This window comes from Falco rusticolus, chromosome 6 (assembly GCF_015220075.1).
Source record: "Falco rusticolus isolate bFalRus1 chromosome 6, bFalRus1.pri, whole genome shotgun sequence".
Taxonomy (NCBI): Eukaryota; Metazoa; Chordata; class Aves; order Falconiformes; family Falconidae; genus Falco; species Falco rusticolus.
In genome coordinates this window covers 1,069,424-1,084,414 of record NC_051192.1, presented here as the reverse complement: position 1 = coordinate 1,084,414, position 14,991 = coordinate 1,069,424, and the positions used below count along the sequence as shown (strand labels likewise).

General features: G+C 51.5%; 1 protein-coding gene across 1 annotated transcript; it reads right to left on the bottom strand.

Moving 5' to 3' along the window:
• Window positions 1-3,933: 3,933 nt before the first annotated feature.
• On the bottom strand, window positions 3,934-14,571 carry CHGB (chromogranin B). The gene is given in 8 exon segments (XM_037390982.1): window positions 3,934-4,341; window positions 5,487-5,914; window positions 5,917-6,202; window positions 6,204-6,254; window positions 6,256-7,265; window positions 8,912-9,005; window positions 10,494-10,537; window positions 14,400-14,571. Coding segments are annotated over 8 exon segments (2,046 nt in total). The 5' UTR covers window positions 14,449-14,571; the 3' UTR covers window positions 3,934-4,257.
• Window positions 14,572-14,991: the final 420 nt, after the last annotated feature.

Genomic DNA, 14,991 nt, shown 5'->3' with positions numbered 1-14,991 from the left:
GGAGCTTTGGGACCAGGCTGTCAGACTTCATCAAACCGTAACATTCTGTATTTTGAGAAGAGTAATGCTCTTTTAGGACACCATTAGCTTAAAACAAACCAGGGTCATACTGTGTGTAAAGCAGCAGTTAAAAGCCATCTCCTAAGTGACCAGGTGCAGTGCATCTTCAGGTTTTTGTCTGCTCTGTTCTGGTTTTTGTAACCTTCTTTTCTTTTTTCTGGTTTGTATGGAAAGCTTTCCTTTTCTTCTCTTACTTACGTGAAAAAGCTGTAAATGGAGAGATTGTAGGTGTCACCATCTCCTCCCTATTCCACCAACGATGTGGACCTGAGAAAAGCACTTTGCCCCTCTCCCCTCTCCGTCCAGGGTAAGCGTTGCAAGTGACATGCAAAGAATAGAAATATGATGGGTGGGTTTTACTACTTTTTAAAAATTCTGTATTTCTCTACTTCTTTCAAGAGCCTAGTGGGGAAGGGGCAGGGAGGGAAGCTAAGTTTTCCGTCACTGTATGTCTGCACGCGCATACTGATGGCAAACTGGGACTCCGGCGGCAGCCCACACCCAGTGTGTGATGAAGGCCTGAGATGACCCAGCTTAGAGCAATGGGTAGGAGCCTGGAAGCCAGGAAGGGGCAAAAAGATGGAGTCAGTGTAAGCCAGGAGATTAATAAAAAAAAAATACTTTTTGCCTCAGTTTCCTGACCTGTAGAGCAGGTGCCGGAACTGCTGTGCCGCATCCACCGAGCCGGCAGGCACTCAGCAGAGGTGTCAGAACTTCCACAGGAGAAGCCAGGTTAAGCAACCAGCATAAGCTTTACATCCCGCTTTTGTCACCTACAGTGTGCTAAAAATAATGACCCGAGGAAAGACTCTTTTTATTTGTATAATAAAAAGATCCATTTTGAGACATACAGAGTGTCGGAACACCTGAAAAATTACTTTAGATCAAAGCTGGAGTGGCTCCACTTCACCAGCATTAACACTAACATGCTCCCAGTGCTGAACCCTGTACCCCAGTTTTTAAAGGTGCAGTAACACCTGTGCCAGTGAAAGACAGTAAGAAACCAAGAAATCATTCCTGTAAAATATTTAAAATTGCCAGTTTAAAATTGACAGACCACACTCTATATGTAGCAGTGAAAGAGCACGTCTCAAGGACCGCTCCTATTGTAATGGCAATACTAACGCCTGCGATGAGAGGAGCGCTGTTGAAATGCGAGTCAAGGCTGTCCAGAGTTTTACAAGTCACAAACCATGGAAAACGCAGAACAATGGGAAGGAAGGGAGTGCATCCTGCAAGATCTTAACGTGCGCTGGACATGGCAGTTGTGATGAAAAGCATCACCAGGAGGCAAGACAGAAGTGGGGGTGAAGGAAAGGCCGGCGGTTCCTGTCCCTGCGGTCCCTGCGGTCCCTGCGGTCCCTGTGCTCAGGCTGCGCGGAGCTGCGGAGCCTGGTAAGCCCTGGAGCCTCGGCAGGATGTCCAGGGACTCTTCTCTCTGCAAGTATCAGACATAATGGGCACAATTTAATTGTGGTCGGGGGTGTGAGGATCGGGAACAGGGAGCCAGCGATGGGTCCCTGCGGGCAGGTTAGTGCTCAGCCTGCCCCCCCTGAGGCGGCAGGTGCCTGGGCAAAGCCGGCTTCACTGTGGGCAGGGACGGCGCAGCTCGGCACGCGTGGCGCAGCAGTGGTTACCTCCAGATGACTCTTGAAAAAAGTTTTGTAGGTACGTTTTTAAAAAGCGTGCCTACAGCTTGAAACAGGCCGCGTCATCCGAGAACAGGAGTTGGTGGTGCCTAGAAACGAGGCATTGTGCGCACCTGCCCGTGTTTGTGCCTCCTCAGGTCCCCATCCGAGCTCGCCGGCTGCACAGCAAGGACGCAACAGGGGATCCAGGTGCTGTTTGCACCTCAGGGGAACTTCAGCCTCCCCCTGGCAGCCGGTGGTACCCAGGCTCTGCTGCAGTGCAGAGGTCCCAGCTGCTGTGCTGTGCTGCGGGTGTCTGGCGGGGCCAGGGGCCCTGGTCCGGTGAAGGCATGGCTGCACTAAAACGACTCGGCACCTGTGCTCATTCCCGTCTTTACTCACAGAGAACAACACAGAACTGCCTTTGCTACGCAAATCTGCTGCAAACAGCAGATGAGAAGAAATCGAGTAGTTGCCAAGCTTCCCACTCCTCTGTTTTTCCAGAACGACACGGCAAGGTTGCCATTAGCCAGGGCACACGAGCCAGGCGTGAGGCAGCACCTCCGCAGAAGCCAGAAGCACCGTTTCCGCTACATTTGATGTCCTGGAACAAGACTACACACCTTGATACACGAATACTTGTTTTAAATTGTACCACCTGCCTTCAGTGCCAAAGCCATGCCATTTGCCTTTAAATAATGAATATTAGTCCAATTTATATTGAAGTTTTGTTTAAAAAACCCACCTAGTGTTACCCATGAAAAAAACTCCTGACTAGTGCAGATGCGTAGATAAAAATGGACCAGAGGGAGCGGCCCAAGCAGCTGCTCAGCTCTCAGTGCTGGTGGCATCAGCCCTGCAGGGCAATGCGAGCGGAGCAGGAAGACGACAGATAAAAGGGCTGTCACCAAGAACGAACCCTATTTGGTTTTAAAGTCTGCCAAGGGACACGTTTGGAAGCAAACCACTGCTGATTCATGAATGTGTATCTGCATGAGCTGAGCTTTAAAAAAACCACTGCTACAGTTACATACTTGGAACAATTTGGGGAGTTTTCTGTGCTACGGCTAAAGCTGTGTGCTGCTTGGTATTTACTTACTGGCAGAGGTGCCTTCCCATACCAGCTGTGCTGCAGTACTTGCTACTGTAAGCTTTAAAAAGGGGGCGTCTCACAATGTGAAGACAGCACACGAAGTATTTTGCAGCTGGTCACTTCCTAACTTGCCCCTGTGGTGCTGGAAGCGTCTGGTGAAACTGTGGTCCTGCTCAAGTCAAAATTCTGTCAGCTTCTTCGAACCCAGGCTCAATCGTCACGTACCTTCACCAAACAAGACGGAACATTGGAGTGGTCCCTGGGCACAGACACACTCACGCAGCTCAGGGATCAGTATCTCGCAGTACCTTCATATTGCCGTGCAGTTAATTGGAGAGTATGCTCGCATTTTAATGAGCGGGTGGATTAAATGGGTTGACCTGGGACGATAGATCCTGTGCACTTACTGATAACATGACCGGGCTGAATTCTTTGTGCAGCACTGCTCCCGTGTGTGGCGTTACACAAGCAACCGAAGACACCGTCACAGCAGAAAGCCTGTAAAACTCACTCACGTTTGGGTAAGTTAAATTAAATTGAGCCTCGGATATTTGGAATAATTGAAACTAATTATGGGATCATTTCTTTTACTGCTTGTAGCGTCATAAGATTACCAAACAGCACTTACTGACGGGAGGCATTGCACTGCTGGTTACACCAGTGCCCATCCTGCCCCCAGCTTGCCGAGAAACTGGCCTTGTGCAAGAGGTGCCGCGCTGCCGCACCGCGCACAGGCTCTGCAGCGCTCCTCGCCACCGCCTGCTTGCCTGCGGGAGGCAAAGCCCGTGCGGTGGCGGGTTCAGTCAGTGGGGCTGCCTAGTCCGAGCGCACGGCAGGACCAATCCACCGTGCCAGACGGTGGTCTGCAGTGCCGCGTGCTTTCCAAATTAACAGTGTCCATTTGGTGTTGCAGCCTCTGCTGCTTTAACCACCAACTTCCAGAACTTACTAACTCGCAGGATGTTTCTGGAGCAAATGAATCGGTGCTCCTTCTTACCTCTTGTGCTCTTGCTCACTGGCAAATAGAAGGCTTCTTGTAACTTCTAAAAAATACCGGTGAACCGTAAGTGGACACACTGCGCACCGCCTAGCCATCCGGTACAGCTTACTCTGGAATAACTGGTAAGGCAAATACGCAAGGAGAAAGTTTGGTCCAAGATCAACGGGTTTTATTATTTCAAACTCAGACAAATATATTTCTGAAGAACACTACCACAATTATTTTCACAAGCATATTAAAAATACCTGCCTTGCATGAAAGGTTATAATACTAAAATTCATGCTATTCAGATCTCAATAGCATAACGGCAAATGAAAGACATTTTCAGCTGTATAAATCACTACACTATAGTGGACAGTAAATAGTATTTCCTGGTTTTAGGGGCAAACAACAATCCAGTGGCAGTGAATTTACCACACAATACAGGTACTGCGAGTACAGCTACACCTAGCTTTGAAACGCCACGCAGAGCATCGTCAGCCTCTCCTGTGGTCATTAAACTTCTCCGCTATTTTCTGCAGCTCCAAATCCATTGCAGCCAGGTTTTCCAGTTCTTTTTCCTGTGAAAACATAGGAGTGTTTTACACGGCAAATAGCGTTGGCGAACGTTTTGTTCTATGAAAATGAGAGCCAAAGACCATTTCTGAGGCAGCCACTCCAGCTGCTCACTGGCCCCGGGGCCGAGTGTGGGGCGAGGGGTATGGGCAGCGCAGCACGTACTCGGAGATTTGTGCCGTTTCCTGCCTTTAGCCAAACTGAGGCAGGGGAAAGTATCGAAACACTCGTTCCAAGCTGGCCCCAGTTACGGCTCCCTCTTGGCTGTAAAGCACCATTATCTAGCAGCAACCTCCTGCTAGGACAGCTGCCCCCTGCCTCGGTGACGGTCCCTCAGGAGGCTGCAGCCTTACGGGCACGGCCCGGGGGCTCAGGCTTGCACACAGCGAGCAACCAGAGGAACGCCTCCCCCTTAAGAGGTGCTGGGGGGGAAATAAAGAATTATGTGACCAGTTCTTGTTTATGATGGTGATTTCTAACACCATTTAACCTTTGTAAACGGATATTAAACCGCCACTGCTCCCACCCAGCCCAGCTGTGTGCGATGGCTACAGTGACGTATGTAAGGAGCGTCCAGGTGACAGGTTCTCCAGGACACCAAAGCAGCCCAGGAAGCCCAAGAAAGGGGCTCACACACATGGGAACTACGGGACGAACTGGGCTTACAGGGGCAAGCCATGTTCTGCCCTGCAGCTGCACCAGGAAGTCAGTGGACAGCTGAATTTCACTCTAAATGTCCAACCTATTTTCTAGCTGTATGTTTTAAACAACCTGACAGATGAAGTGGTGCTTGCTAATTACCTCTCTGCTCCTGCTGCAATGGGCATCTCTGTTTTATTAGTCTGTAAGACCCTAGAAGGGAAGAGGTGAGGCCCAAAGAGGAAGAAAATCTTTTTCTTCCTGTCTTGCAGACAGAAGCTAATAAGGATGCACACTGTCTTATTTTGCAAACTGTGCCCTGGGGTAGGTTCACTGTATTCATTCAAAGAAAGCAGATTTTGAAGTCACTGCAGATCTGGCTCTCAATGCGACTTAATCTTGTGGTTTTCCACGCACAGTTCGCTAGCTGCCTTGGGAAGGGTGCACGTGAAGTCAGCGTCCCCGGGCTTGTCAGGGAAACCCCTGTACACATACCTCCTCCTCTACATACCTCCTCCTCTGTCAGAGGCCTCTGGCTCAGACTTCTTCTGTCATTCCTGATTATGTGACGTTTTTTCATGTCTTCTCCCGAATTGTACAGCTCTGGGAATTCAGCCGATTTCTTCCTGTAATTCAGAAGTTGTGCGAGTTGATCCATCTTGTTGTATTGCCTTTTGATATCATATTTGTTCATTTTGCCAAGGTTCCTCTTCTCGGTGCGTCCGTGCTTCAGAGCACTTAGGATTTGCTTTTTCTCCCACCAGTTGTAGTCATTATATTCAGGGAAAAGACTCTCCTCGTTCAGGGTGGGCCTGCCCTCCTCTTTGCCCTCCAGAAGCTGCTCCCCTGCACTGTCCTGCTTCTCAAAGGGTTGGCTTTTCCACCACAGGTAGAAAGGGCTGTGGGATGCTGTACTTCTCTTCTCATTCTCCCCAGGAGATGGCTTCTGTACTCCTCCCTCTCTGCATATCTTCCTTCCTCCATATTCTCCTCATTTTCCATCTGATCACTGCTGTGATGCTTCTTTCCTACGTCCTTCCACCACCTCCCTCCTCCTCACTGGTTGCCAGGGTAGCGCTGCTGCTCTACACTGTCCTCAGTGCTGTACTGTCTTCTGGCCTGCCCACTGCGTTCTTGAGCGTACACGTTCTGTGACCCTGCACCTTCACTGTCCCACAAGCGGTATCTCCCTCCAGCACGATGCTGCTTCTCCTTGCTGCCACCACCCGAGATACCCGTCCAGCTCTTCCTCGCTTTCCCCTCGAAGATACGTCCTTCCCCTCAGAACGGTGCCTCCTCACCTCACGCGATCCATCATGGTGTCTCCTCTCCTCGTGCCATTTCTCATTACTTTCTTCACTGTGGCGATGCCTCTTGTTTTCTTCCTCACTGCTCTCGTCACTCTGCTGCCACCTTTCTCTGTACTCCTCGCTTCCCTGGTCTGCACGCCTCTTCGCCTGCACCTCTTCAGCCCCATGCCTCCCGTGATAACCGCTCTTCTCCTCATGCTGCTGCTCAGACTCTTCACGATGTTTCTGATGGCGGTTCCTTCTGTCCCAGAGATGGGCCGCCTCTGTGTCCGATTCCTCAGCTGTTACTTCTTTTTCACCACCATGGCCCCTCTTCTCTTCAGAGGTGTCGCCCATTCGGTGCTTCCCATGATAACGTTTGGGTTTGTAGGGTTGCTTTTCCTCCACTGTTTCTTCGCTGTCATCAGATTCTTCGTGCTCTTGCTGATGGGAGAAATCACGCTCCATAGACTCATGGTGGTGTTTTTCACTTCTTTCTTCCTCTGCTTCTCCCTCTTCACCTTCACGAATTCTTTTGTAAGGGCTCTGCAGTCCCTCCTCCGAGTGCCAGCGGCCCACGGGACGTGGATTATTCCCATCAGGGAACTCCTCTGTGCTTGTGCCTCCAGAGCGGGACTTCTTGCTGAGAACAGCACGCTCTACCTCTTCGTCAAGACGCTTGCTCTCCTTACTTTCCTCTTCACTGTGGTAGCTCTTCTCCTCCTCTCTTCTGATTTCCTGATAGTGTTTCTTTTCTTCCGTATGAAGTCTCTCTTCTTGAATAGGCGTGTGGTGTCCATCCTCCTCTTCCTTGCTTCTACCTTCCTCGTGAGCAAGTCTCTCCTCGTCGCTTCCTTTCATGTACTTTTTAGATTCCTCTTCTGCCTGACTCTGTTCTTTCTCCACACTCCCAGGACGATGATTTTCAATCTCTCCTGGGTCTTTCAAATGCCTCACTTCAAGCTGTTTGTTTTCACTCCTCTCTCTGTCATTTCTACCACCTACAATAACAAGAGCAGCATAATGAAGTAATCCTACTCTGCACTGACACGTTATTTCAGTTTAAATAGATAACTGGCTTCCCAAAGTAGCAAGAAGATTTGGACAGAATTTTTTTTATTATTCTGATTTTAAAATGAGTGATTTCCTAATACTTTGTGCGTTTGCCTGGAAAAGCATTAAGTAATTTTCATTAAATCAGGCATTTTAAAAGTTCCACTGAAATTTTGACAATATTTTTCCTCTTCGTTTTTTTTTCTTTGTTTGTGATCACATTTTAGTATTGAATTAAATTAAATCTCATTCCCATGAAAAATCAATGGGATCTGGAGTTGTGTTCAGTTCTTTGAATGCAAGTCTTATCCATCACATATGCTTATCCACAAAAAAGACACCACCTATTCAAGCTACTCAAGACATGTGGAGCTTTTAACAAATTTTAAAATTCTAAATTGACTGGAAAAAAAAAGAAAAGAAAGAAACCTGTTACTTTGTAATCAGTGTGTTTAATCAAATCACGTTCCTTCCACTATTCCTAGAATGCTAAATGCAAGTCTGACTGACCACAATGGTAAAACACATGAAGGAATTTCTGCTGCATTTGTACCTGAGTAACATCAGAAATAGATCACAAATCCTGAAAGCAGCTGCACAGATTTAAAAATAGCTCAGCGTTTCTGAAAAGCTGCTCATCATCTGATAATTCTTGGAGGAGATGTGTCTAATGGCAAAAATACGGTCCTTACCCTCTCTTTCCAGTAGGTGTGGTTTTGTTTCCCAATATATGGCAAATACACAGCAAATACACATTTTTTTTCCCCTGAAATTAACAATCACAAACAAAGCTTGGTGCCCGATGGCGTTCAGCATCCCCTAGAAATTTGGGGCTGCGTTAGATACAAATACACATATTCCCACCCTCCTCTGATGATCGCAGCGTGGCTAATACACAGTAGGAGACAGATGGGTTTCATTATTGCTTCTCACTGGCAGCAAGTTCAAGAGCCTTTTTATTGTTCCCTGGCAGAAGAGAAAGATGTGCATTCCGCGGTTTGGCACAGTGTCAAACTTAACCACACTTCACTGCTGACTGCTACCGAGCATGCCGACCGCCTTACGGCTCGACATCGAGGCAGCCACGCCGCAGGAATGAGCTCACCTGAAATGAGCTTTTGGCACACCTCTCCAGACCTCCGGAATCAGTACCACAAACCTAAATCCTTTCTGGGCTGAGCAAAAGACTCCCAAGCTGAGCGTGGACTCAGCTGCCACCAGGTTCGGGAGCCTTGTTGATTTAAGTGGCGGTTATTTGAAGCCAGTTCCTACCCTCTGGGATGCATTTGGCATGTGGTCCGAGCCCGGTCGCGTTTGCTGACCTCTCAGGCTACCTGCAGAGCTTGCCCAGCCTCCTGGGGCTCTGCAGGTGGCTGCAGCAGAGAGCCGCAGGTGTAGCCTGCATCCCTGCCAGTTACCGGGTCAGGCTGTTTGCTCTTTAGCAAGACAAACTAAACAGAAGGACATGGGAATTCTGACACGGAAGTTTGGAGGCACCAGTTTCACACAGGCTGAAGTAACAGTTCACTAGCTCCAGCACAAGACCATCCGTCTACCAAATTCCTTTCACAATTTCAGGTAACGTTGTACTTACTCTTCTTCAGGATTTCTTTACATTCAGGATTAATTGGTGGTGCATTTGTCTTGGATAGAGCGTTGGACAGAACTTCCACTATGCACCGCGTTACCTAAAAGAAACGAGAAAAAATTCTCATGGCAAAACCAAAAATCCTACTTTTGACCCAGTTAGTGAGGAAGACTAGTTTAGGATTAGAGTTCAGGCGAGTATTTATGAGTTTAGCATAATCCCCAGCTCCAATTTCCCGTACATTCGGGCAACAAGTGCATTGCTCCTCACTCCCATACCAGTAAAAGGACAGTCATTAGCTCTTTTTATCTCCCCTTTTGTTTGCATAGGTAACGGGCTCCTTTTGTACATTTTAAAATATTAAGAACCCTGTTCAGGAAAAAGGAGAGTCAAACAACATGAGATATCACCACCCTACAAAAAATAATGAACACAGCACACGCTCAAAAGGGGAGGATCATCCTGTAGGATCTGTCCAAATGAGGATGCTGCAAAAAGTGTTTGGAAGTATTGCCTGGATTAACAATAAACCAAAAAGCCTTTATATCCCCTGTAAGTGACATGCTCCCTGGTTTTTTGTGCCCGTGTGCTGCAAACCCTGCCTCTTTTAGCGCTTGATATTCAACTGGATAGCCTTCTGGAAGTGGAGGAAATGGATGATTTAGGAAAATCACACAACCACCTCTAATCCTAAGCGCTACCAAAGTGGCTCTTCTGTACAAGTGATTTTCAAGTGCTGGAAGTTGTTGGTTGATCTAAGCACTTGCTTATATCAGGGGTCCTCAAACTACGGCCCGCAGGCCGGGTACAGCCCCCCAGGGTCCTCAGTCCAGCCCCCCATATTTACAGACACCCCCCCTGCCCCCCCGCCGGGGGTTGGGGGGGAAACCAAGCAGCCGCAGATGAGTCCCTGCCACTGCATCCGCGCCGGCCCCCTGGTTAAAGAGTTTGAGGACCCCTGGCTTAGATCGTCAGGGGTATGAGAGTCTCAAGCTGACAATCTGGGTGGCTGGATGAGAGAAGACAATAAAACTTTTATAGAGCTGAATGTCTTTTAACTGTGTTCAGTTATTACCAGGTGTTTACTAATCTAAATGATCATATTATCAGCCAGTGGTGGGAGTCTGGTGTCTGGTTACAGGCGCTGAGAGCAGCCAATGGCATTTATTTAATCAAACAGGTTAAGACACTTTCCAAAGCAGATGGGAGGATGGCATTAGAAAGAACATTACATAGCTGGTAACACCAGATATTTCATCTTTCTTCAAAGTTGCCATCTCACTTGTTAACATCCAGTAACACGTACTATCAAATAATATTTCAGATCATTTTTCAGGCAGCTGTACAACATACGAGTTTCAGAAGTACCACACTGACACAAGAAGCCAGCTTCCGTTTTCATCAAATGCACCAAAGTGCACGCAGGTATCTCTGACAGCTAAAGGGACTCCGAGTTCCACATCACCAGTGATCTCTTAAGAGTCTACCTTACGAAAAAAAAAAGGATTGCCCTGAGAGTTTAAAAACAAAACATGCAAAGCATGTGACAGATACTTTCTGACATTTGCTTTGACATACAGCTACTCACCACTTCTTCAGTATGGTCTTTTTCCACTGGAACTGCGCTGGCACCTAGAAGAAAAACAGATTACTACAGACTCATCCTAGCAACAAGCATCACTGACAGGAGGCCTCAGTCAAATTGGTTTGATGAGATGGCTTGGGGTTTGGGTTGGCAGGTCAGTAAACCAGACACATTTTGCATTACAGCTTCTCTAATTCAGGATGGAAAAGCAACGTGAAGTTACAGCCTAGCACGAGAAGAGGCATGTTGACATTTCTAGCACAACAAGAATACACACCAAAACCCAGAAAGCAACACTTGAATTCCAAGACCTGCAAGTCAGGTCTTCATTTAGTTGCACCTGTTTGGTGGTAAAAAACCCACTGGAAACAAGCTAGGCTTACATGTACCCCAAGAACCTTTTGGCTTCTGCAAGGGGCTCCAGGGGCTCCACCACCACCTCCCCAGCAGGAGACCGTTCTTCAAGGCTTTAAAGCAACTACTGTCCCAATTCTGCTGGAGAAACTGTGCCTCACTTGGATAGGAGGCGGCTCCTGGAGGGAAGAACAGAGCCAGAAGGGACAGGAAAACTTCCATTCACTGAGTGGTCCATTATCACCCCAAGAAATAAGCAAAAAAGTCAAATCCTAGTGGAAAACACTGCTCCGGAATGAAGCAGCACAACCCGTCTCTCTCCCTCCCTCTCCATGCTGAGGACGCACAGGGTAATTAACACCTCCTTGCACCAGTTGTACTGTACCTGGCCAAAGGCATTTGCTTTTGGAAAGAAACTGTTGCACATGAGCCCCCCATGCTGCTTTGTTTTGCCATCACTGCTGCAGTATGTCTCCAGCTGGTTAATAAGCTTGGCTGCTGTGCATTATTAATAAACTGTGTCAATTCTCATCCACCTTGAGAACTGCAGAAGTGAAGTGAAGCAAGTCTGCCAGCCACACACGAGCGCGAGAAGCAAGGCTTACTGTGTCGTGGCTTCACAGACTGTCCGCACGGTATATAATCACCACACACAAACACACAGCTTGAGGTGCAGCTCCGAAGCTCTTGCACAAGTCAGGATAGTCTTAAATCCCCTTAGACCTATCACCCCCTCTGCAGTACGGCTTGCCTGGGACAGGGAGGGATCTGTAACAGACGAACACAAAGCAGATTACAGAGAAGGGCGTCAGTTTACCTGACAGCGTCAGGAAAACTTAATGCTGCCCCAAGGAAGGTTCCTGCAAAGCAGCCAGGAGCGGGTGGCCTCACGCTACTGAAAGCGGTAAAACCCTTCTCCGTGTCTTCAGAGGAAGCAGCCACCCCCTCGAGCACTGACTGTGTGTAATAACTGAACGCGATGCAGTAACTATTCTGGTATTTCTGCTATCCTCTAGCTTTGCTCCCCCAAACGCGTATGTAGGGATGTGCTTCTCCAGCCCCCGTCTCCTCTCTGCGTATACAACTGCGATCAGCGAAGGGAACCCACACGAGGGTAGCACAGAAGGGATTCCCCTAAAATAGCGCTACACCCCTACCCCACCGCTTCCCCAGAACGCCAGGTGGTGTGTGTGGGAGATGGTGCTACATAGAGCCAACCGCTCCCCCATCTCGCGCTCAGCGCTGAGCCAGGCTTTAGGACACTTTATTTACTAACCTAGTATGCAAATAATTACCACGCTACACAGTGCTGACGCCGCTGCAGTCTAACCTGACTGCATCCTCCATCTGAGCATGGAGGATGAGGATGTGCGTACACGTGGGGGCAGGAGACTGGCAGCGAAGTCCCTTCTATTAAAAAAGTTCTCCCAACCCCACAGGGGCTGGAGCTGCTGCTCTTGCGGCAGGAGCGGCTCGCAGTCCGCGCTCAGAGGTAAGCGGAGGGGATGACCCGCTTCATTGCCTCTTCCTGACGAGGCTCCTCTCCTCCAGCCCGTGAGAAATCACGACACGCACAAGGGCAAACATCTGCTTTTGTCCTTTCAGTGATGCTGCCACAACACATCTCCTGTGAGTTACACCCAGCTGATGTGATAAAGCACAGAACAAACTTCTGAACATTCTTTTGCTATTAGAGATGCCAACTTCAGGCTGCCTCGAGCGGTATGTCAGTGGTGCAGAAACATAAAGTCAGGTTGTGCTCCCTGCCTTTGCCCTGTCATGAAACAGCTCCCACCTCTCTAAGAAGATTTACAGGTAGATTAATGACCAAGCAAGCACTTGGTTAACGAGGAAAGCTGACATGCACAAAGAGTAAGCATTAGCCTATCATAACAACGTCAGAAGCAGCAAACGGTATTGGACATACGTCGCATTAACCTGCTCGGAGGCACAAAATGAGTACCCAGTCTACCCCAGAGCCTGAAATAATACATTGAGGCAGCTGCTCTGCCAGAGCCGAGACAGGGAGGCCGTGGGGAGCCAGCGTGCCCCACTTCACACGGGTGCTGGCAGCGCTAGCCTGTGCCAGCTGGCAAGAGCTCCCTCGGGGCCACCGGCCAGCTGGAGGTGGCTGGCCAGCACCTCTGCCTTCCTCTCCACATGTGCTCAGGAGGGCTAAAGCCATCACCCGGCACCGGGCAGCAGGGCACCCACCCACTGGGCATGTGGGGACACGGCAGACGGTACAACTGCAGGGTTTCACAGCAGAGATGAAGTCAGAGCACACACCAAGGTGGAAATCCTCCCCCCACCCGTGCAGAAAATCCAGCCCTCAGCCCCACGAAGTAAAGCAAAGCCCTGGGTCTGCTTCCCCCTCCTGAGCCAAATCTGCCCAGGCAGTTAGGATCAGGCTGTTTGATTCTGCAGAAATTCTGAGAACTGATGGAAGATCACAAAAAAGGATGAGAAACACAGGACAAACTCACACGGCTTTTGCTTGCATCTCCAAGATTGGGACAGATCTTTTGGTGCGTCCCTGACAAAATCCCCACACGGCTTTGTTTCGTTAATGCCGATGACTCAGTGCAGTGCCACTGCTCATCAAAATGTCAGCAAAAACCCTTCCCAGGAAAGATCACAGAAACTCTGGCATATTGATTTGCAGAAGGAGCACTAGAAAGTTCTTGAAGTTAACGTTGCACTGATTCCCTGCCCCAAACAAACTCCTTAGTTCATTGATTCTGGCTGACACGCGGCAGGAAGATAGCCGAAAGGGACGTAAGAGATACCTGACCCGTCTGACGGCACAAACCGGTACAAGTGTTTGGTAAGAAATCCCCATGGGGTCTCTGGGATAAGCCTGGTGAGCGCCTCCGGGCTGGGGTCTTTCCCCCCATCTCCCGCTCTCCCCTCAGGCACCTGACGGCTCCCAAAGCACCGCGGAGTTTCCGTACGAGTCCCGGGAGCGGTTCCATGCGGAGAGCTCCGCTACCGCACCCAGCGCCCAACCGCTCACCCAGAACGGCACCGGGTCCTCCAGGAAACGCTGCGGCAGCACGAAAAGCTACGGAGCCAAGCCACCACCTCATCCTGGTGTGCTTCACCTTCATCTCACAGCGTGGTTTTCATATTTAATGCCGCACGCCACCCCCCCCCCCCCCCCCGTTAGTCAAGGGTGCGGAGCTGCCACTTGCCGGTCCCCGCGGTCCCCGGGGCAGCTCCGCGCCCGCCCGGCCGCGCCGCGGGCAGGGACCGCCGGGGGACACGGGGGCAGCGGCCGCCCAGCCCGGTGGCAGCGGGGACCGCTCCGAGCGGCGCCCCCGGCCCGGCTGCCCCCCCGCCCGCAGGGGCGACCCCGCGGTGACGCAGGGCGGGCTGGGCATGACGTCATACCCCCGCCGGTGGCGTCACCCTCCGGCAGCGGGGGTCCAGCAGGCAAAGCCCCCCGAGCCCCCGCCCCGCGGGGCTGCTCACCCGCCTTCCCCTCGCGGGAGGCCGGGCCGGGCGCCGAGGGGGCTCCGCGCCGCCTCCCCCCGGGCCCGCGCCCCCGCTCACCTGCCAGGGCGGCGGCCCCCAGGAGGCCGAGCAGCGCCAGCGGCCCCATGCCCGCTCCGCTCGGCTCGGCGCGGCTCGGCGCGGCTCGGCTCGGCGCGGCGGCTCGGCTCGCCGCTACTTAAAGGGGGCGCGGGGGCGGAGGAGCCGGGCGGGGGCCCCGCCGGGAGCTGCGTCACCGCGAGCCCCCGGGGGCGGCGCCGCCCCCGCCCGCTCCCCCCCCGCCAGGCCGGGCCAGGCGCCCCCGGCTCCCCGCCCTCGGCAGCCACCGCGTCGCCCCCCGCCGCCTGCCGGGGAGGTGGGGCCGCCCCCGTGCAGCCCCTGGCCGCAGCCCCCCGGTGCCGCCGCCTCTCCTGCGGGCTGTGCCCCCGCGCTCACAGCAGCGCCACCCCCAGCGCCCCCGCGCCGGTGGTACCCGGCGGGCGAGGGGCGAGGGGCACGGGGCGCCCCCCCCGCCCGGGGAAACCGCCGCTCCCGGCATCTCCCCCGCAGGCAGAGCTGGGGCGGGCGGGGAGGCAGCGGGGGGCAGCGCTCACCGACGGGACAAGTCCCGCAGCCTTTCGGTGCGCAGCCCCCCGGCCCGGCCGGGCCGCGA